Raw genomic sequence first — 23,589 nt, 5'->3', positions numbered from 1 at the left:
ATTGTTATATGCCAAATTAACCTAAGTACCCATGGTGGGCAGGGAGCAGCTTCAGTCTTGTCACACTATTCGCTTTTGAAGTCAGGGAGTGAGGGGACTAAGGCAGATGTCATAGCCAGGAAGTACCGTACTAATAGCAGGTAAACAGTGCGACTAGGCTGAAGCTTCTTCCGCAAATTGTGACTATTTCGATTAATTTACATATGACTTTTTATGCTTTCAAACATTTAGGGTGTTCATACCCCTGAGTCTGGAGCTGAAATTGAGGAAAATGTTGCCGTTTGAACTTAGCCTTATAATTTCACATTTCTGCAACAGAAAGATTACAAGCACCAATGGAAAGGAAATATTTGATCCTACACATGATGGGGCCAGGTTATAGTTGAAAAAAAAAAACAACTAACAGGTTCCCTTTAATAAACTTGCATACCTAAGTATGACTCTTTATTTAATCTGCACATTAATGTAGCAGATTCTGCTCCAAAAATGGCCATTTTGACATTACAACCACAGTAAGCCACTGCAGAAAGCTGAAATAAAGGAAGTTTATTCACATATATAGAGGTTTACACATCTGCTGTCTCTCCTCACTCTCGTCTCTTCCCATATCAGTATATCCTGCAGAACATTTATCATTGTGTTCACTGACAACCCAGTATTAGGGCCCCTTCACACGGAGTAAACTCGCGTGTATTTTGGCAAAATACACGTGTAAAAATACACGTGTAAAAATCAGACTCCCATTGACTTCAATGGCATTTTTTTTTACATGTGTAAAAAAACCACGTCAAAATACACGCGCGTTTACTCCGTGTTAAGGGGCCCTTATAGGACGCCAAATCATGTTTTAAAGGGGTTTTCCAGGACACAAACAACACCTTACTTGATTTTCTATAGGAAGCACACAGTCAGCATGGTCCGTAAGTTCCCTCATAGCTAACACACTGTTGTATGGAGATGTGATAACGTCATCCTCGGCTGATGGATAGACAGATGTAACAAATCTGTATACCTCAGGGAATTCATCCTCAAGTACATTCAGTACAAATGTACCTAAACCAGAACCTGTGCCTAAAAGGTAAGAATGAATGAGAACATAGAGTTAATAGAAAATAAAAGCTATGACAAAGGGCTTGATAATAGATTCATTTAAATGGAATTTCCAATCAAAACTCACTGTGAAGTTCCAGCAGCAGAAAGTACCCTGTGCACTGTCTACTATGGAGAATGTCTCTACTGAAAAGCACTGACTGATGGAAATCTAAGCAGTAGAGAAAAAACGCATATGCCCAGGAAACAGTGTACAGAGCTCGATCTGCTGGAGCTTTACAGTCAGAGACAGGAGTGTGTAATACTGGTGCTTATACTACTGGAGCTCAGAAAAACTGCACTGCAATATTAAAGGGGTTATCATATTATACTAAAATGCTGTTATTAGCAGTTTTGGAGTTTTCCTAACATAAAAAGCACCTTTTCATCACCATGTGTCCCCTTGGTGCAGAAATTAACCAGTGCTCCTGGCTCTAGACAAAAGTAGTCTTCTTCCCTCTCTGGCAGCTGACAATATAATTCCTTGTTTCAGACACTCCACTAAGCTGTATCTTCATTCTCCTTCCCTGAAAAGCTGCCATTTTTTGACTGCTCTGCAGTTAGCAGAAAACACTAGCCAGAGATATAGCTGTGGGGAGAATGATTTGCACATGTACGCCCCACCAATTTAGAAGCTGAAAACCGTTACCATTGCACTTTTATAACACAAAATGACTTCCATGGAAAAAAGGTGTTTTTTCAAGTTTTATTTTTTACCACCCCCAGAATGACCAGTAGAAACTTCTCAGTAGCAGCATGTAGTATGAACAAAATATATGGCAATATGTCACTAGCTGCTGAGAAGTCACCTGTAAAACAATGATAGCCATTTTTAGGTTTGCACTTCTATTATCTACAGGTAAAAATTGCTTTTGACTCCTTCACAACCCATCAGATACCGTAAATGTGGAAAAAAAAAAAAAAGTTCTGCTCTTACCTCCTCCCATGGAATGAATGACAAAGAAACACTGGAGACAGTCACACTGCTCTGCCGTCCTCCTTAATTTCTCCACAATTTGTTCCCTATATTGGTAACCATACAGTTTGTGACCAACTGCCCTGAATAAATATACAAATATAATATAATTAATACACACACACACACATACATACGTACATACTGGTAGAAGGACCCAGCTTTGCACGGGTATATTTAATTTAATTTTTTGTTTGTGTAGTGGCCCCATAAGCGTCATGTGACCATGTATACCTCAGTTTGGATATCAGTAAAAACCCTGTGATCGGTTGTTATAGATACCTGGAGTAAAGCTGTGTATATGTGACCTTGTAACAGTGTAACAGTGTCATACACAGCGCACTGCCCCTTTAAAGCTGACCTACAGCAGTGAAGAAAAATGGCTGGGCAGTTATGGAAACCTGGCGTAAAGCTCTGATGTGTGATATTATGTTCTGAGCTGTGTATCTAATCCTCTGATGTGCGATACTGTGTGCTGAGCTGGAATAATGCTTTGTGCATGTACAGTATAGTATGTATGGAAATAGAAATAGGAGTTAAAGACTTGCCAATTTGGATTGTCTAATGTAGGTCATTGTTTTGGGAATACTATATCTCAGGAACAGTACGTCCAAGAGGGCAGTTTCCTGGTCTAAAACCTTCCCAGTCACCTGCTGTGTATATATATATATATATATATATATATATATATATATATATATATATATAGTCAGGGTCTGGGGTTGCTAGGTGGGGTGGCATAGATACACAAGTTCAGTTTCTTTAGTCCAAAACAAAGGTAGAGTTTTATTTTCACTCAAAAATATAGTGTAGCAACAAAAGGAAACAATACAAAAATAAATACCTGCCCGGCTAGGCTCTAACTAAACATTAGAATAGGTTACCTCCCCTAGGATAACAGAAATCAAAATGACAGGTCCCACTACCAACCAACCTGTCATTCCTAAAAATCCAGCCCAATACTGAGCATTTACCAAAATGCTCAGCAGACGAATGTTGTCTGCTGAGAACAAGCATTCCTGGAGTTTTCTCATCTCACCCACCTGAGCAGTCTGGGTGAGATGTACACCCCCTCCATTACTTGACCAGCCATCGGCATGCATATTATATATATATATATATATATATATATATATATATATATATATATATATATATATATAAAATCTCCTCAGCTAATGGAGTAATATTCTGCAATTGAAATTCTCAAGACCTTTTTGTACTTCAGCCTGACATTTAGAAATATCATTACTATTAAGCTGTGCTGTTAAGGTCACTCAAATGAGGTCTGCTAAAGGAGTTATCAGAAGGCTAAAAATGCCAAAAGCACCAATTTAAATCAGGTAAAATAATTCCTTTTTTGCTGCAAATTGCATGCATTCTACAATTTCAGAATTGTATGCATGGTCTCAGAAGCTAAAACATTAAGGTATCACAAAAAGGAAAACTAAGAGCTGTAGATAATAGGGACCAGCCCCTTCTTCTTCTGGGCAAGTATATCACCAATCATCTCTGCAGTTGAATAACTAAGCCAGTCCCCTTTTCTCTCCCAAATCTCACCCAGAGGAAAAAGGAGGACTTTTATTCAATATTCAAGAATTGTGTTTACATATGATCTCTTAAACTTTCAGCTGTTGGACAGCCTCTTTAAAAGTAGAATACGTTACTATTATTATATATATATATATATATATATATATATATATATATATATATATATATATATATATATATTATATATATACCCAACTAGTAGTGGTTATTGGTTAACCCTTTTTTTAAAAAAAAAAAAATCTGTATATTCTGAAACCTGTAACTTTTTTATATTTCTTTGTGCGGGCATTCACAGGACGTTTTTTTTTTTTTTGCAGTGGAGCCAGGTGTACTTTTGCATTATACCAGTTGAGGAATGTCTATTGCTTGGATCACTTTTAATTCAAATTTCTGTAAAATTTAGCAAAAGCAGCCTGCCATACAAGTGAATGGGAAACAAGCCTGGGAGCCTTCTCTTAGGTACTCAGATGAAGGTACAAGGTCCAGAGTAGTCAGAATAAAGAGAAGCAGCAGATCTGAACCTAAAAACTGCTAGCAGAAAAAATGTAACCAAACTGCTACACACCCAGTATGAGCCAAAGCCAATCTCAAGACGTTTTCACCAGAGCTCTTAGTGGTGGAGATGGACTTGCAGAATCCCAGACCGGAGTTGACAACACAGAGGAATGTGCTACAAATTGATTAACCGCAAACAAAAGCCAGAGAGTAGAATTGCAACTCACTAGACTAAGAGTAAAGGACAGAACAGGGTCGGCAGCAGAGATAGCAGCGAAATACAGGAGTAACAGAAAGAGAGGTCATGGTACATATGCAGAGTCAAATGCCAAAGAGGGAAACTTCAGCAGATTCGAAATCCAAAGAGAAGTCCAGGTATACAGTCCGATGGTCAGAGCCAGAGAAACACAAACAGCAATCAGGAACAGGAACAGAAAGCAACAGGGACGGGAGTCAAAACCAAGGTGAAACCAATAGCTGGCATGGAATAGAGAAATGTAGGGGATTATAAAGACCCGGACTGGCACATAAATTAAAGCACAGTTTTATAAGGGGAATTTGTCTCTGTGGACCCAGCAGACTTAAAGAAGCCACAGCAGACGTAACAACCCTAACAGCTTCAACAGGCTCACGGCTGTCATGACAATGGAACGCCGGCCCTGGATCTTGCTCAGGGTGCCGTCGATCCCTGACAAGATGGTGCCTGGGACAACTTTCTCCGTGATGCTGGGGGCCTTCATGTCCATGATCAGAAAAAATTATATAATTTTGCTATCAATTCAACTGTACTGACCCAGTGAATAAATTTATCAGGTTATTTAACCCCTTAACGCTAAATCACGTACCTGTACGTCAGGGAATGTGGTTAGTTCCCGCATTCCCACGTACCTGTACGTGATTGAGATCGCACGGGTTCAGAAGCAGAGCCCGTGTGATCTCCACAGGAGGCCGGCTGTATCTGACAGCCAGGCTTCCCCTGAAGCAGCAGGGACGGTGATTGCACCGACCCCCCCCTGTTTAACCCTTAAGGTGCCATGATCCATAGTGATCATGGCACCCTAGGGGTTTGGCCGGCCATAAAGCATGCTGCCCGGCAGCATCAGGAGTCTGTGTGAGCTGTAATTTACAGCTACACGCTGCTCCTTAATCCCTCCCCCCATCGGAGCGAGCTCCGATGGGGGGAGGGTTAACCCCTTGGATGCTGGGACAAGAGAAAGCTAGTCTATGCATCTGCATAGCTAGCTTCCTCTATAGACTGCAATACACGTGTATTGCAAGTCTATAGTTAGTATAGAACCAGTGATCCTCTCTGATCGCAGGTTCTAGTGTGCTTAAATGTAAAAAAGTTTTAAAAAAATAAAAATAAATAAAGTGTGTAAAACAAACAAAAAAAACAAACAGTTACATTTCTTGTAAATCTGGAAAATCGCTGTTACACTTGTAAGCCTTGTAACGTCCAAAATAAATTAAAATACAATCAAAAGATGATGCCGATATAAAGCAGAGATATGGGAGATAATATTTATTACTGTATTTGGGTGGTATAACTATCTGCCTGAAAAGCAGAGAATTTCACATTTTGAAAATTGCATTTTTTTTCCAAATTTCCATCAAATTTCCTATTTTTTTAATAAATAAATACAAAAATATTGATTAGTGTTTACCACTAACATGAAGTATAATGTGTTACGAGAAAACAGTCTCAAAATCACTTGTGTAAGTTAAAGCGTCTCAAAGTTATTGCCATTTAAAGTGACACATGTCAATTTTGAAAAAATAGGCCTGGTCCTTAACATACTTTTGGGCTGTGTCCTTAAGGGGTTAAGCCGCACAGTAAAGCAAAATATTTAGAGCATAAAAAGACAATGACAAATAGCTGTTTTTGTGATTCCTTCATTAAAGAGTAAATAAAAGTTAATCAATGAGGTACCCCCAAATAGTGCCATTAAATACTACCACTTTTTGTTTCTTTTACTGCTGTAGAGCTTGGTATGGGAAAAACGCAAAAATGGTTTAAAAAGAGTCCAGTCACTAAAGGGTTAAGGTTCCTCTTTACAAGCGTTATCTTACAATCTGACCTGTTCATATATTATCTTAGTTCATATTATAAAAAAAAAAGTAGCAGAAACTAACTCTTGGAAGTAAGAATATGGTTTAGAAGAAGTCTATCAAGTTCAAAATGCCTCCTAAAGCTATTACAGTACTGAAGGAGCAGACACAAACCTTTCTAAAGCAATAAAAATAGAGAGATCCCCTTTACATGGCTATCATATCAGCCTCAAGTGCATCGGGGTTGGGCCTGGTTTGCCTACAGATAGCTACAAGAGATAGCCTCTAAATCAGTGGTTCTCAACCTTTCTAATGCCGTGACCCCGCAATACAGTTCGTCATGTTGCGGTGGCCCCATTCAGTTTGGAACACGCATCCATAACAGCGTGCGTTCCAGCTGTATAGCGCTGCTGCAGACAGTAGCGCGGCTTCTCAGTGGCTAAAGCCATCAGAAATATGTATTTTCTGATGGCTTTAGGCATACCTCGCAACTTTTGAAGATTAGAAAGAGGGAGAAAATATGCAGTGCTCGCAGCGCGCCGTGGCGAATTTGGCTCCGCCCACTTTTATGTTGACTCTGTTGTCCCCCAATCTCTGCCTCCAGTGTCAAGCCGTACCCCCCCCCTTCATCTGCCCACAGTTTCATGTCCCCCCATCTCTTCCCCCAGTTTCATGTCCCCATCTGTTCCCCAGTTTCATGTTCCCCCATCTCTGCCCAGAGCTTCATGTCCCTCCATCTCTGCCCCCAGTGTCATGCCGTCCCCAACTTCATCTGCCCACAGTTTCATGTCCCTCCATCTCTGCCCCCAGTGTCATGCCGTCCCCCCCTTCATCTGCCCACAGTTTCATGTCCCCCCATCTCTTCCCCCAGTTTCATGTCCCCATCTGTTCCCCAGTTTCATGTTCCCCCATCTCTGCCCAGAGCTTCATGTCCCTCCATCTCTGCCCCCAGTGTCATGCCGTCCCCAACTTCATCTGCCCACAGTTTCATGTCCCTCCATCTCTGCCCCCAGTGTCATGCCGTCCATAACTTCATCTGCCCACAGTTTCATGTCCCTCCATCTCTGCCCCCAGTGTCATGCCGTCCCCAACTTCATCTGCCCACAGTTTCATGTCCCTCCATCTCTGTCCCCAGTGTCATGCTGTCCCCCCCCTTCATCTGCCCCTTCATGTTACACCTTAATGTTTAAAAAAAACAAACAAAAAAAAAACACTTATACTCACCTTCCAACGATCCCTCGCTGCCTGCTCAGTCTCGCTTACTCATATAGTTGTAGCCGCGATGTGACGTCATCACATAGCGGCTACACATACAGAAGCCGCAGCACAGCGTTAAAGCAGGAGCTGGCTGTGACTGCTCCTGCTTTAATTGCCTGTGTTTGCAACTCATCGGCGTCCTCCGGGCGCCGATCAGTTGAAACCGGGACATACCTTCAACTTGTCGCGACCCACAGGTTGAGAACCACTGCTCTAAATGTTCTCTAAAATTCTGTCCAATGTTGCACCTTTAGAAGTGAATAATATTTTCAGGCAGTCTGTGTCACAGCCACCTGTAAGCAAATTGGGCCAAGGTGCTGATTTGCATATATTCTCTTATATTTTTTTCTCATATCAGTTTGTGGCCACAAAGGTGCTGTATATATCTTGTCCTATCATAGATCCCTACGCCCCACTACACCCTTACTATATGAACAGAGCCTGACATTTCAACTTTCACAATGCAGTGATCTCAATTAGCAGGATGCCAGGCAAGTTCTGAATTTACCTATTTGACCTAGTCAATTTACCTAGTCAATAAAACATAATTTAATGAAAAGAAAAGCAGAAGTACCAGTTATTTCCTGATCCGGATACATCAGTAATGAACTGTGTGCTGTCAAACAAGTCTCGAAGTGGCCCTTGTAATATTTCATTTACCACACCTTCCTCCATATCTATTAAAACAGCCTGGGGAAACAGAACAGTTTTGCACTTTACATAAAAACACAAAATGATAATTTAGAATTAAATAGCTATCCATGTGATATGTCCTACGGTTAGAACCCTATTTCCATGAAAATTTGACTTAGTATGACTTAATGTACTCTACGGTTTTCAGTACTCGTTTCATTACTTTCATGAGGAGATAAATTTTAAAAGAGTTCATCCAGGATAAAAAATTATTTTTTATATTAGGCTGGGGAAGGTGAAAACGAAATTAAAAACAAAAACATACTCACCTGTCCTGGATGGTCTGGTTCTGCTGTTCAGCTGTCTTCTATTGCCAAAGTTCTCGCTATCTGTGACAACACATGCCCTTTCATGCCAATCAGTGGTCGCAGTGGCCTAAAGAAAGGATATGGGACATCACAGGTAGTGACGTCCCATGTGCTTCACCAAATAGCTGACTGGCCTCAATGGTCACATGCAGCGAGGACATCCACTAGAAGAAAACTGCGGGGCAGCAGGACCGGACCGCACACAGCAGTTCCAGAGTTTCCATCACAGACTGGTTAAGTCTGACAAAGTCACCATGGCCTGGGAGCTCAGGACCCTCCTGGCCCCTCTCTGACTTTGGTGGAAGGTGGTGAGAGCAGATGGACTCAGGATATCCAAATGGCAATTCTATATAACAAAGGCTGCATGTATAAAATGTGGCAGTGCTGTAAGGGGCCAGGGGACCAATTGGCTATTACAAGAGGACATGGTGTCAGAGGCCTGGGAGAAAAAAGGTGGTGGTGGTGGGGTATCTTAGATGATTAGTCTACCCAACCGATGGGAGAGGTTCTGTCGCTGACTGCCGCTGGAGAGGATCCCATGTAGGGTGTCCCTCTAGACAACTGGAAAAAGGCCTGTGGAAGCTACAGGCTGCAGAAATGCTGGGGAGAAGAGAAAGAGTTAAACAAACAAACAAACAAACAATAAAAAAAAACAGACACTAGAGATGGGGAAGAAAACCTGTCCCCCAGCTATTCCAGATTCCACATGATTAAGACAGAGAAGAGAAGACTCTCTCTTGGCCAATCAAAGGGGCTAGAAGCCTGGGAGAGGGGCAGGCCTAGTTGAGGCCCATTCCATGGAGAAGCCGCGGCTGGTGATGAAGCAGCGGGCTGAAAAAAGGTCACTGGAATGCCTGGAAGGGGGCCCCTAGAAGAGATGACAGCCCAGGACAGAGATAAATGGCAGCCTATCTGGCCCCCTCGGTGAGCCTCACACGTAGTAGTGGAATCACTGGCATTCCAGCCACTGATGCGGTGAATGGACTGGGCAACTGATGCAGCGCCCACAGGGGAGTAATACTAATTTAGTGTACACACTGAAAACCTCCCTGCACCTGAAAGAAAGAGAAAAATAAAAATGATGTAAAACAGAAAGACCAGAGTCAGGTCGTGTCTCCTCATACGAACACTAGGTTAAAACTGACAAGCAAAGTGTCTGTGGTATTTGCCAGGAGGCAAAGCCGACATCTTTTGATATTTCTCGTGTCAGCCTCCTAGTGGCCAGGTCTATACCCATGGTGCTGTGTCCCCTAATGAAATAAGTAAGAAAAAAAAATGTCAGACTTGCTGACACCAAGGTTACTGTTTTGTCTGTATTATTTTGTAACATCAGATGAAGATTTTTATATGCAGCTGCTCCCAATCCTGACTCTGATGGCCTTTATGTAAACAAAAAACTTGAAACCGCAATCTCACAAAAGCACTATGCTATATTTTATTATGGTTGAGATATAACAGTTTCACCCAAAATTACACTACATATGATTTCCATACTTCAGGTCTGCTTATGGACCCGAAAGATAGAAACCTTATCTGCTTTTAAAGAAGTTAGATGAGTAAACCTGCTTACCCCATAGACTATAAAGAGGGTCCACCAGGTTTCCACCGAAAACTATTTTAAGCGGGACAGAGTCTCGTACAGAGACTCGAAAACTAGTGTGAACTTAGCTTTAGTTTCTCAACTTTATTACAGCCTGCACACCTCTACTTCAGTGTGAATCCAGTGAGGGAAACAAGGCAAAGAACACAGAAGGGACAGAAGTGGATTTCAGCACAGGATTTCACAGAAAAGAGCCAAATCCATTATTTATTAAAATGATAATTTACCTGTGCTGTAGGGGCTGGCTGAATATAGTAAAGCCAGCCCATATTCTACACGTAAATTACATGTGAGATCAAAAGAGGAGGGAGGGGGCAGAGTAACCCAGGGGCTGGTTCCAATCATGTGATGAAGAATCTAACAAACCAAAAAATAAAAAAAAACGCGGAAGTGCCAAATATAATATCTAATTGTGCTACATTATATTACATATAAGGGTAAAAATTGTAGGCATTACGCTCAGGATGTAATCCGCATCATTTGTCTTACCCGTGCTTTAAGTGAGGATATCTTTCCTCTATGAACATCTGCTCCACCAGCGTCAGCTCTGAAAGACAAAAGCAACATTTCAGCTAACTCAAAATGATTTTCAATGCAAAATGCCATTCTTTTCTCCTAACAGTGGAATGCTGAGACAGCAATAAGCATCTTTTACAGAGGTAGCAAAGTATAAATGGGTTATCCTAAGTAACCGAGTTAAATAAAAAGTTGCAGCAGACTTTAACTTGATGTTTGCAATCGCTACAGTGAGTTGTCAGATTCAAGTGCTGCATATGTAGCTTTAAGAATATGGTCTAAACTAAGGAACTCGAAAGTGAAAGCGGTTAAAAAAGCAGACCTTACAATCAAGCAGGTAGATGATATAATGGGATACTGGCTCACCATTGGAAAGTGAAGTTGTAAATTTTTGATTTTACAGTATATTGGGAGAACAATTTCACCCCTGTCAACAGTATGCTCCATCCCCCGCCACACTGTACAGCTAGCAATATACCTATAAAACTAAAACAATCTGGACAGACTATAGTTAAAAGTGGGGGCCACTGACTGCATGTTACTACTGTCCTGCTGCTGACAACAGAGTTGGCATGTGACAGGTTCTAAAGAGTTTGCCCCTAAATGTGTGTATAGATCCAACTAGCCATAAACATTAGAAGTGAGAAATACATGTGAGGTCACAGAACAGGCCAGTCAGCTGTCAGTACGTATGGAAAGCTGCTAAACTGCGTATTCTGTGTAATAAGAGTGCTGAACGAGACAAATGCCCTTGTGAATATTCAGAAGCATAATGGGGCCTGAGCACTCCTAACTGATACTGTAATTATACAGACATCCAATGCAATTTATTCTGACTGCAAGTGATGATGCCCTGTTCATATTTGGGAACTGTGCCGCTGCAACTTACTGGTCACAAAATGGTGGCCTGACCACGAACAGAACAAGACCAGTGACACAAAGGAGGCGTCATTTTCAGAGAATGGAGTGCTGTCATTGGACTGGAGGGAAATTCTGTTTATTTTTTTTTGTTGTTGTCATAAACAGGAATTACATTCTCAATCCTGAGGTCATTTGGTGGTTTCCCATTTCTGATATATACCTTATATTAATGAACCGTGAAACCCACCTTATATTGATGCTTTTCTATTCTACTACTGTCAATTGTTATACAATCTTAGAATGAAAGTACACTTACCTTGAATCAATATTCCTAAAAAAGCTGCATAGTGCTTCATCATATATTCCTTTCTGGAAGAGGAAATTCATGTTGACTTAGTTCATGTTTTGTCCATGTGCACCTATAAACTATGACAAGTACATGTTCCTCTATCCTCACATTTCTATCCAAAAAGGGAACATTTATACAATTATGGAAATCACTTTAAGTTGTCTCAAGTACGGCAATAGCATTTTCTTTTCTAAACAGCAACATTAGCATTTACCCCTATGAACATTTCCACATGAATTTATATACATTGTGTATAGTGACAGGTTCCTATTTATTCTAATCCTATTTATTCTAATGACCCAGTTTTAAAATAAGTGACTGACACCTTCACCTGCCATATGACATTTCGCTATGCTTTCCCCCATATTAAAGGGAACCTGTTTTTCCACCCTACACTGACCACAGAATGTGGAGAATCAAGTAATGGCCTTTACTTTGGTGCCCTTCACTAAGATTTCTGTTGCTGAAAAGTCAAGTTATAAGCTTTTAAATATGAAAATGTATCTTAACAAGTCACAGGATGGGACAGCCACTACATATAGTAATGCAGTCATTGAAGTGGATCTGCAGAAATGGGGAGAAGAGAACCCCCAGCCCAGTTATGTAGCTCCCTACGTTTATAGGGCTGCACATCTTCTCTTTCCCTGCTCCATGCACACTGCTGTGATATAGGTGGGCCTGGAACAGCAGAAAAGGGTGCAACTGGGAATAGTGAGATTAGTACTGGGGCCACTGCTGGCTGGACAATAAATTGTTTGGAGCCGCTACCGAGGGGGAGGGGGGGGATTATATTATATGGACCACTACTGAGGTTAATTGTCCCGCCGAATTTGTGACCCCTGCTCTATGGTCTGATTGACATGTTCTATATCATCAGACTGACAAGTAGGGTATGGGGCTGAGGTCTGACAATAAGGGACATATCATTCACTCTGTACAATGTGATTTATTGAAATGACTGCATGACTAGATGAAGCTAGTCTCCCAGCCTCCCATAACTAGTTAGGTAAATTTGCATATGGTACTAAAAGCTTATAACTTGACGTTTCAACAACTGAAAGCTTAGTGATTGACATCATAGGAAAGGACACTAGTTTATTCTGCACATGTTGAGACCAGGTTAGGATGGGAAAACCACCGAAAGCATAGTTGTGTTCTAAAGAAAAGTCATCACCACCAGTGGGTACTGCTCAGCTGATATCCATCTTCCCTGTTAGCTGTTTTGTTACTTTTTATCGTTAAAGAGGTTGTCCAGGCACATTTTTTATATTTTAAATATGCTGAGGTAGGTGGGAAAAAAAAAAAGAAGCATACTCACCCATGCCCGGTGCTCTGGAGTCCTCCCAGCGTGGTCCAGTCCTTCAGCACCAGTGTCTTCTCAAAGTGATACTGATCATTGGCTGTGATGTCCTGGGTTCTTACTGCTGAAGCCGTTGATTGGCCTCAGTAGTCACATGACCGCTGAGGACAATCACCGGCCTCAGGAAGACACCTGGGATTTCACAGGTAGCGACATCGCATGCCTTTCGCTGAGGCCGCTGATTGACTTTGGCGGTCACATGTAGCAGGGATTTCCACCGGAAGATAATAATGTACAGTCCTATGAAAAAGTTTGGGCACCCCTACTAATCTTAATCATTTTTAGTTCTAAATATTTTGGTGTTTGCAGCAGCCATTTCAATTTGATATATCTAATAACTGATGGACACAGTAATATTTCAGGATTGAAATGAGGTTTATTGTACTAACAGAAAATGTGCAATATGCATTAAACCAAAATTTGACCGGTGCAAAAGTATGGGCACCTCAACAGAAAAGTGACATTAATATTTAGTAGATCCTCCTTTTGCAAAGATAACAGCCTCTAGTCGCTTCCTGTAGATTTAATCAGTTCCTGGATCCTGGATGATGGTATTTTGGACCATTCCTCTTTACAAAACAATTCAAGTTCAGTTAAGTTTGATGATGGCTGAGAATGGACAGCCCGCTTCAAATCATCCCACAGATGTTCAATGATATTCAGGTCTGGGGACTGGGATAGCCATTCCAGAACATTGTAATTGTTCCTCTGCATGAATGCCTGAGGATTTGGAGCGGTGTTTTGGATCATTGTCTTGCTGAAATATCCATCCCCGGCGTAACTTCAACTTCGTCACTGATTCTTGAACATTATTCTCAAGAATCTGCTGATACTGAGTGGAATCCATGCGACCCTCAACTTTAACAAGATTCCCAGTGCCGGCATTGGCCACACAGCCCCAAAGCATGATGGAACCTCCACCAAATTTTACAATGGGTAGCAAGTGTTTTTCTTGGAATGCTGTTTTTTTTGGACACTATGCATAACGCCTTTTTGTATGACCAAACAACTCAATCTTTGTTTCATCAGTCCACAGGACCTTCTTCCAAAATGAAGCTGCCTTGTCCAAATGTGCTTTTGCATACCTCAGGCGACTCTATTTGTGGCGTACATGCAGAAACGGCTTCTTTCTCATCACTCTCCCATACAGCTTCTCCTTGTGCAAAGTGCGCTGTATTGTTGACCGATGCACAGTGACACCATCTGCAGCAAGATGATGCTGCAGCTCTTTGGAGGTGGTCTAAGGATTGTCCTGGACTGTTCTCACCATTCTTCTTCTCTGCCTTTCTGATATTTTTCTTGGCCTGCCACTTCTGGGCTTAACAAGAACTGTCCCTGTGGTCTTCCATTTCCTTACTATGTTCCTCACAGTGGAAACTGACAGGTTAAATCTCTCAGACAACTTTTTGTATCCTTCCCCTGAACAACTATGTTGAACAATCTTTGTTTTCAGATCATTTGAGAGCGGGCTGTCCATGCTCGGCGACCATCAAACTTAACTGAACCTGAATTGTTTTGTAGAGAGGAATGGTCCAAAATCCCTTCAACCAGGATCCAGGAACTGATTAAAAGCTACAGGAAGCGACTAGAGGCTGTTATCTTTGCAAAAGGAGGATCTACTAAATATTAATGTCACTTCTCTGTTGAGGTGCCCATACTTTTGCACTGGTCAAATTTTGGTTTAATGCATATTGCACATTTTCTGTTAGTACAATAAACTTCATTTCAATCCTGAAATATTACTGTGTCCATCAGTTATTAGATATATCAAACTGAAATGGCTGCTGCAAACACCAAAATATTTAGAACTAAAAATGATTAAGATTAATAGGGGTGCCCAAACTTTTTCATAGGACTGTACTACAAGGACCGGACAGTACTGTGAGGTACAGGGGAAAGGCGAGTATGATTTTTTAAAAAAATTTTCACTGCCCCCAGCTGATTTAAAAAATAAACTTGTTGTCCATTTTTGCTAGGACAACCCCTTTAAAGCTGATTTTTTTTTCTGACAGGAAATCAGTTTTTAGTTACATGCACCAAAAACTGTTTCCATTTTTTTGCATGTATTTTTCAGAGGCTTTGTAAAAGAAAAAAAAAAACCCTAAAAACAACAAAGTTACTTTTTTAACTGAATTAAAAATTGCATGTAAACTGATGCAAAACAGATCAGTTTTTGTTGTATCCAGCAAAAAAAAATGTTTCCCTGTCTGAAACATAACTCATGGTGCAAAAGCAGTGTAACTACACTATCTAGCCAGGATTGCTGACATGTGAACAACCAAAACCAAAGTTCAATGAAATGGAATCTGTGCAGCCCGGCGTAGAGAAGACTGTCTTGACAGAGGTTAGAGGCTTCTAGACAGGGTTAAGGGGATATCGTCACTCCTTAGGGAGAGACCACCATGTAGGTGGAGTCTTATTAATCCATATGCGCTCCACTGAGGGATCATGGAAAGAATATGCAATTCTGTCTTCCATGATGTAAATAGAAAGACAGTGCCTCAGTCATGCAGCCCACTAGGGGCCCTCCCTTTAAAGGGGTTGTCCCATCACAAGGATCCTATCTATACTGCTTGTTAATGTGAGTGTAAGACTTTTCCTAAATACAATGCTTCAGCAAAACTGCTTTGTTTGTCCACTATATCACTTTATTCATATTTTTTTTACACATCCCTTGACTTATCTGGTCATAAGTCAAGTGATGTATCAGACTGCTCTGAGGGAGGAGGGAGGAGGGGCTAAGTGCAAGGGAGCCAGCCTGGAGGGGGGTAGTTTACACTTTGGGGGGGGGAGGGGCCACCAATACAGACCCAGCATCCGCTGTAATAGAGAGGCGGATGCCGGGGAGTGTAGACGCCGGCACAGGTGAAGCCAGCAGCGGCAGGAGTGATGCTGATATTCCGGAGGGGAGGGAGGGGCGGAGGAGCGGAATAGCAGCATTGCTCCTGCCGCTGCCGGCTTCACCTGTGCCGGCGTCTACACTCCCCGGCATCCGCCTCTCTATTACAGTGGATGCCGGGTCTGTATCACATTGTGAAGGCTGTACGTCCGATGCCTAGTGCATCGGCAGCGAACACGCAGGGACAGCGGCATAGAAGCGACGACTTCTCGCCGCTGGCTTTGCATATGTAACCCCGCCCACCAATGACACAACAAAGCCGGAAGACAGAAGAATTTACTGCAGCGAAGAGTGGTGAGTATGCGACGTGGGAATACCCCTTTAACATTTAAAGATGTGAAGAGATTCATCTGAAGAAATCCAAATAGATCGAAACAGCTGTCCTCGGTTGAGAGACAGTACTTGGTAGAATCCCACAACATTGCAGCAAAGGCCTCTGGGAAGGTCGGGCATGATGTTAAAGGGAGCGCCCCTTAGTGGGCTGCATGACTGAGGCACTGTCTTGCTATTTACATCATGGAAGACAGATTTGCATATTCTTCCCATGATCCCTTAGTGGAGCGCATATGGCTTAATAAGACTCCACATACCTACATGGTGGTCTCTCCCTAAGGAGTGACGATATCCCCTTAACCCTATATACACATACACAGATGTAACAGTTAAACTGTTGTCTTTTGTGACATCTTAGAATACAACAAAAAAAAAACCAATCACATTTCAGGATCACTGTTTCATTCTCGTAAAAATTGTAGTTTTATGTTTATGCAAATGAACAGAAAAGGGGCTTGGAGGGCGTGGTTTTCCTTCACTGGGCTGCACTATTTGCTGCTGCTCACTGCTGTTCACCTGCCAGTTGCCTGACATGTCTTTCCTCGGCCAAAGCACACAGTGCTGACTGTACCGTGCTTGTCTGATGATGACAAACTGCCCTCCATATCAAGCCAGCTTCATTCACTTTCGAGTGAAAGGTGATTTTTACAATAATGGAGCAGTGGTCCCGAATAAAAAAATACATCACTGTAGACTGTGCTGACAGCCCGACAAGGTACTGTGATTCGTTTATATCTCAATTTTGTGCTGAGAGACTCCCTTTAAGGCACAGGAATGCCTCTTTTTGTGCTCTGGCCCAACTTCTGCAATTGGTTAAGCTGCTGCAGCATGATATCTTATCACAGAAGACAATAAAAAACCAGTGAAAAGTCATTAGAAAAATATTAAGTATTAAACTGTTATAGTATTAAAAATTAAAGGAAATAGAAATTGAATATCAAATCATAAGAGCATTATATTTTGTACCTTGTTAACAGCGGCATGTTCCCTCAAGGCAAGATCCCAGAATCTGCAGCCAATTTGATTTCCACATTGTCCAACTGAAAACATAATAATTGTGGTAAATTGTGGTATTAGTCCAATGGTCAGCTGAGCTACAGAAAGATGGTGCTGTCAAGAATGGGAGTCCCAGAACAGAGCAAAAGAAAAAAAAAAATCACAATAATTACTTTAGTAGGATGAAAGTGGCCCCACTTGTGTATTTATTATCACTGAATGATATTGTTCATGGATAGATTGGATAGATCATTAGTGAATATACTGTAGTGTTTACCCAGCATGCAAGCTGGAGGTGTCCAGTATATCTGTGAGGTCCTCCAAGCTCCATGGAACAAAAGCAAACTAATTCGTAACGTTTTTCAATTTTTCTCCTTTTTATTGTTACAAAATGTATTTTATTTTATTTTTTTTACTGCTTGTACGGCATAGCTGGATGCAGATTTCTCTACTGGGTTCCAATGTAAAAGTTTTCTCTGAGGCTGCAATAACAAAACTCACTACTACAGTGCAGCTCCTGGCATGTAAAGAATACTGGGTGCTGCACAGTCCCAGGACAGCAGGTATGCAGGGGTCTCGGCTGTTGGACCCTTGCAGATTTAATATTGATGACCTACTCTAAGGATGGGACATCAATATTTTCAGCCTCGAAAACCCCTTTAAGGCTAAGGTTCTTTCCGCAGCGCTTTTAAGAGAACATTCACAGAGTTTTCCTCTGTGGACTTTCTCTTAACATTATATCTACAGGAAAGCCGCCGGCGTTTCCATAGATATAATTGACATGCTGCGATTTCCAAAGCTGAACCGGCTTTGCAAATCGCAGCGTGTCCGCGCTGCGATTTCTTCTGCAAAGTGGGGATGAGATTCTCATGAATCCCATCCACTTTGCCTGCACTGTACAATGCCGCTGCGGGCAAATCGTGGCGTTTACGTCCCGTGGTGCCCCGGCCTAACTCACATTCACAGGGCTGCTACTTGAAGAGTGCAGCAGGTTACTCTATGTTCACACCTGCGCTTGGGTTTCTGTTCTGGGGGTCCTTGGGGCTTGTCTTGGGGACCCAAAAACGGAAACCCAATCAGTTTAAGGCTAAGGCCCCATGGGACGACCAGCAGCAATAAAGCACTGCGGCATCGCAGTTCTTCCCACAGCACTTTAAACAGAAAGTTTGCAAAGTTTTCCTCTGCGGACTTTCCGATACAATTATATCTATGGGGAAACCACTGGCATTTCCGTAAATATAATCAACATGCCGAGATTTCCAAAACTGCGCTAGTTTTGGAAATCGCAGTGTGTCTGCGCCACAGTTTTTACCGTAAAGAGGGCATGGGATTCAGAAGAATCCCATCCACTTTGCAGTTACTCTAAAAGGCCGCAATTTTTCCTACGGTGTGAATTCAGCGCACTGTCAGCTTTCTAGCGGTACATAAAACCGCATGTGCCCGAGGACATGAAAGGTTCTCTTCAAGCCTTTTAAAGTGGGGAAAAAAACACTTAAATGCCCCTTTAAGGAATATGTGGCGTTTGTGTTGTCTGTAATAATTACGCGGCGCTGCAGAACTTTTTCGGACACCAGTTTATAAAAAAAAAGAAAACTTACAGCAATTTCTGGCCCAATTCATCTACATGGGACACTCTGCACTGTAGTAGAGTCTGGCCAACCACGTAATATTACTAGTGTGTCAGTTTAGGTAAATATAACCGTACAACAGGCACTGTTGCCCATAGCAACCATTCATAGCACAACTCTCATTTTTCTATAGCAGCTCATGAAAGTGAAGATCTCATTGGTTAATACAGGCAACTATATACTGTGTAGTGTAGTAAGCTGCAAGTATGTAAGAATGTGTATACGATCTATATACTGTGTAGTAAGCCAGTAGGTTTACCAGATATATATACTGTGTAATGAGCCAGGAGTAACAGTGTGTACAGGATCTATATACTGTGTAGAAAGCAGGCAGTATGTAACAATGTGTATAGGACCTATATACTGTGTAGTAAGCTGCAAGTATGTAAGAATGTGTATAGGATCTATATACTGTGTAGTAAGCTGCAAGTATGTAACAATGTGTATAGGACCTATATACTGTGTAGTAAGCTGCAAGTATGTAAGAATGTGTATAGGATCTATATACTGTGTAGTAAGCTGCAAGTATGTAACAATGTGTATAGGACCTATATACTGTGTAGTAAGCTGCAAGTATGTAAGAATGTGTATAGGATCTATATACTGTGTAGTAAGCCAGTAGGTTTACCAGATATATATACTGTGTAATGAGCCAGGAGTAACAGTGTGTACAGGATCTATATACTGTGTAGAAAGCAGGCAGTATGTAAGAATGTGTATAGGACCTATATACTGTGTAGTAAGCTGCAAGTATGTAAGAATGTGTATAGGATCTATATACTGTGTAGTAAGCCAGTAGGTTTACCAGATATATATACTGTGTAATGAGCCAGGAGTAACAGTGTGTACAGGATCTATATACTGTGTAGAAAGCAGGCAGTATGTAACAATGTGTATAGGACCTATATACTGTGTAGTGTAGTAAGCTGCAAGTATGTAAGAATGTGTATAGGATCTATATACTGTGTAGTAAGCTGCAAGTATGTAAGAATGTGTATAGGATCTATATACTGTGTAGTAAGCCAGTAGGTTTACCAGATATATATACTGTGTAATGAGCCAGTAGTAACAGTGTGTACAGGACCTATATACTGTGTAGAAAGCAGGCAGTATGTAACAATGTGTATAGGACCTATATACTGTGTAGTAAGCTGCAAGTATGTAAGAATGTGTATAGGATCTATATACTGTGTAGTAAGCTGCAAGTATGTAACAATGTGTATAGGACCTATATACTGTGTAGTAAGCTGCAAGTATGTAAGAATGTGTATAGGATCTATATACTGTGTAGTAAGCCAGTAGGTTTACCAGATATATATACTGTGTAATGAGCCAGGAGTAACAGTGTGTACAGGATCTATATACTGTGTAGAAAGCAGGCAGTATGTAAGAATGTGTATAGGACCTATATACTGTGTAGTAAGCTGCAAGTATGTAAGAATGTGTATAGGATCTATATACTGTGTAGTAAGCCAGTAGGTTTACCAGATATATATACTGTGTAATGAGCCAGGAGTAACAGTGTGTACAGGATCTATATACTGTGTAGAAAGCAGGCAGTATGTAACAATGTGTATAGGACCTATATACTGTGTAGTGTAGTAAGCTGCAAGTATGTAAGAATGTGTATAGGATCTATATACTGTGTAGTAAGCTGCAAGTATGTAAGAATGTGTATAGGATCTATATACTGTGTAGTAAGCCAGTAGGTTTACCAGATATATATACTGTGTAATGAGCCAGTAGTAACAGTGTGTACAGGACCTATATACTGTGTAGAAAGCAGGCAGTATGTAACAATGTGTATAGGACCTATATACTGTGTAGTAAGCTGCAAGTATGTAAGAATGTGTATAGGATCTATATACTGTGTAGTAAGCTGCAAGTATGTAACAATGTGTATAGGACCTATATACTGTGTAGTAAGCTGCAAGTATGTAAGAATGTGTATAGGATCTATATACTGTGTAGTAAGCCAGTAGGTTTACCAGATATATATATACTGTGTAATGAGCCAGGAGTAACAGTGTGTACAGGATCTATATACTGTGTAGAAAGCAGGCAGTATGTAACAATGTGTATAGGACCTATATACTGTGTAGTGTAGTAAGCTGCAAGTATGTAAGAATGTGTATAGGATCTATATACTGTGTAGTAAGCTGCAAGTATGTAAGAATGTGTATAGGATCTATATACTGTGTAGTAAGCCAGTAGGTTTACCAGATATATATACTGTGTAATGAGCCAGGAGTAACAGTGTGTACAGGATCTATATACTGTGTAGAAAGCAGGCAGTATGTAACAATGTGTATAGGACCTATATACTGTGTAGTGTAGTAAGCTGCAAGTATGTAAGAATGTGTATAGGATCTATATACTGTGTAGTAAGCTGCAAGTATGTAAGAATGTGTATAGGATCTATATACTGTGTAGTAAGCCAGTAGGTTTACCAGATATATATACTGTGTAATGAGCCAGTAGTAACAGTGTGTACAGGACCTATATACTGTGTAGAAAGCAGGCAGTATGTAACAATGTGTATAGGACCTATATACTGTGTAGTAAGCTGCAAGTATGTAAGAATGTGTATAGGATCTATATACTGTGTAGTAAGCTGCAAGTATGTAACAATGTGTATAGGACCTATATACTGTGTAGTAAGCTGCAAGTATGTAAGAATGTGTATAGGATCTATATACTGTGTAGTAAGCCAGTAGGTTTACCAGATATATATATACTGTGTAATGAGCCAGGAGTAACAGTGTGTACAGGATCTATATACTGTGTAGAAAGCAGGCAGTATGTAACAATGTGTATAGGACCTATATACTGTGTAGTGTAGTAAGCTGCAAGTATGTAAGAATGTGTATAGGATCTATATACTGTGTAGTAAGCTGCAAGTATGTAAGAATGTGTATAGGATCTATATACTGTGTAGTAAGCCAGTAGGTTTACCAGATATATATACTGTGTAATGAGCCAGGAGTAACAGTGTGTACAGGATCTATATACTGTGTAGAAAGCAGGCAGTATGTAACAATGTGTATAGGACCTATATACTGTGTAGTGTAGTAAGCTGCAAGTATGTAAGAATGTGTATAGGATCTATATACTGTGTAGTAAGCTGCAAGTATGTAAGAATGTGTATAGGATCTATATACTGTGTAGTAAGCCAGTAGGTTTACCAGATATATATACTGTGTAATGAGCCAGTAGTAACAGTGTGTACAGGACCTATATACTGTGTAGTAAACCAGTAGTAACAGTGTGTACAGGACCTATATACTGTGTAATGAGCCAGTAGTAACAGTGTGTACAGGATATATATACTGTGTAGTAAACCAGTAGTAACAGTGTGTACAGGACCTATATACTGTGTAATGAGCCAGTAGTAACAGTGTGTACAGGATATATATACTGTGTAATGAGCCAGTAGTAACAGTGTGTACAGGACCTATATACTGTGTAATGAGCCAGTAGTAACAGTGTGTACAGGATATATATACTGTGTAGTAAACCAGTAGTAACAGTGTGTACAGGATATATATACTGTGTAGTAAACCAGTAGTAACAGTGTGTACAGGATATATATACTGTGTAGTAAACCAGTAGTAACAGTGTGTACAGGACCTATATACTGTGTAATGAGCCAGTAGTAACAGTGTGTACAGGACCTATATACTGTGTAATGAGCCAGTAGTAACAGTGTGTACAGGATATATATACTGTGTAGTAAACCAGTAGTAACAGTGTGTACAGGATATATATACTGTGTAGTAAACCAGTAGTAACAGTGTGTACAGGACCTATATACTGTGTAATGAGCCAGTAGTAACAGTGTGTACAGGACCTATATACTGTGTAATGAGCCAGTAGTAACAGTGTGTACAGGACTCACCTTGCACCACTACAGACTGTGTCATGTCGCTTCCGTAACAACTGCCGTTACTGTCCAGCGGCCACTACTTTCAGCTCCAGGACCTTAGAGCTTGTCGTCATCACGTGACACAGTCACATGTATGGGTGGAGCCAGACTGCTAGACGTTACTGGAGGAGATGTGTATATAACTGTCAGAAGGCATGTAGCAGAATTGTGTATGTAACTGGCAGGCAGCAGAGACCTGTGCACTGTGGCACTGAGAAGGTTGTTGCACATTATGGTTAGCGCTTTGTTGAGCTGTATATGTACAGTGTGTATATAACTGACAAACAGCAGAGACTTGTGCACTGTGGCACTGAGAAGGTTGTTGCATACAATGGTCGGAGCTTTGTGTATGTTGAGCTGTGTGTGTACAGAACAGTCAGCTGCCATGTAGCAGAGCTGTGTATGTGCAGTGTATATAACAGACAGGCAGCAGAGCCCAGTGTATTGTGGTGCTGAAAAGGAGGTTGCATATTATGGCCACAGTTGTGTTGTGTAGGTACTGTGTGTATAGAAGAACCTGTTATGTAATGTGGATGTAGCAGAGCTGTATATACAATGTAAAATACATGCAATAGAGCTTTGTGTGTGGCGGGAGGGAGTGAGTAGCAGAGATGTGTTTCTCTATTGATTTACACTGTAGTCACGCTTCCATATTTTGCAGATGTGAGAAGGTTGTACTTGTCATGGCCGGCACCCAGAGG

The 23,589-nt window shown here is 41.1% G+C and overlaps 1 protein-coding gene across 1 annotated transcript in view; it reads right to left on the bottom strand.

Moving 5' to 3' along the window:
- The window catches only part of TUBE1 (tubulin epsilon 1), a 29,076-nt gene extending 6,111 nt beyond the window's left edge, over positions 1-22,965 (bottom strand). Inside the window, exons 1-7 of the mRNA XM_075268157.1 lie at positions 22,862-22,965; positions 17,306-17,379; positions 11,715-11,767; positions 10,511-10,568; positions 7,995-8,110; positions 2,027-2,148; positions 884-1,071 (exon numbers count right to left, since the gene is read on the bottom strand). Of these exons, the coding sequence (XP_075124258.1) occupies positions 884-1,071; positions 2,027-2,148; positions 7,995-8,110; positions 10,511-10,568; positions 11,715-11,767; positions 17,306-17,379; positions 22,862-22,886 (636 nt within the window). The 5' untranslated portion in view covers positions 22,887-22,965. The remainder of the gene's footprint in view (positions 1-883; positions 1,072-2,026; positions 2,149-7,994; positions 8,111-10,510; positions 10,569-11,714; positions 11,768-17,305; positions 17,380-22,861) is intronic.
- Between the last annotated feature and the right edge of the window lie 624 nt (positions 22,966-23,589).

This window comes from Leptodactylus fuscus, chromosome 3 (genome assembly GCF_031893055.1).
Source record: "Leptodactylus fuscus isolate aLepFus1 chromosome 3, aLepFus1.hap2, whole genome shotgun sequence".
NCBI classification, from domain to species: domain Eukaryota; kingdom Metazoa; phylum Chordata; class Amphibia; order Anura; family Leptodactylidae; genus Leptodactylus; species Leptodactylus fuscus.
The sequence above is the reverse complement of the archived record's forward strand: the minus strand, read 5'-3'. Positions and strand labels throughout refer to the sequence as shown.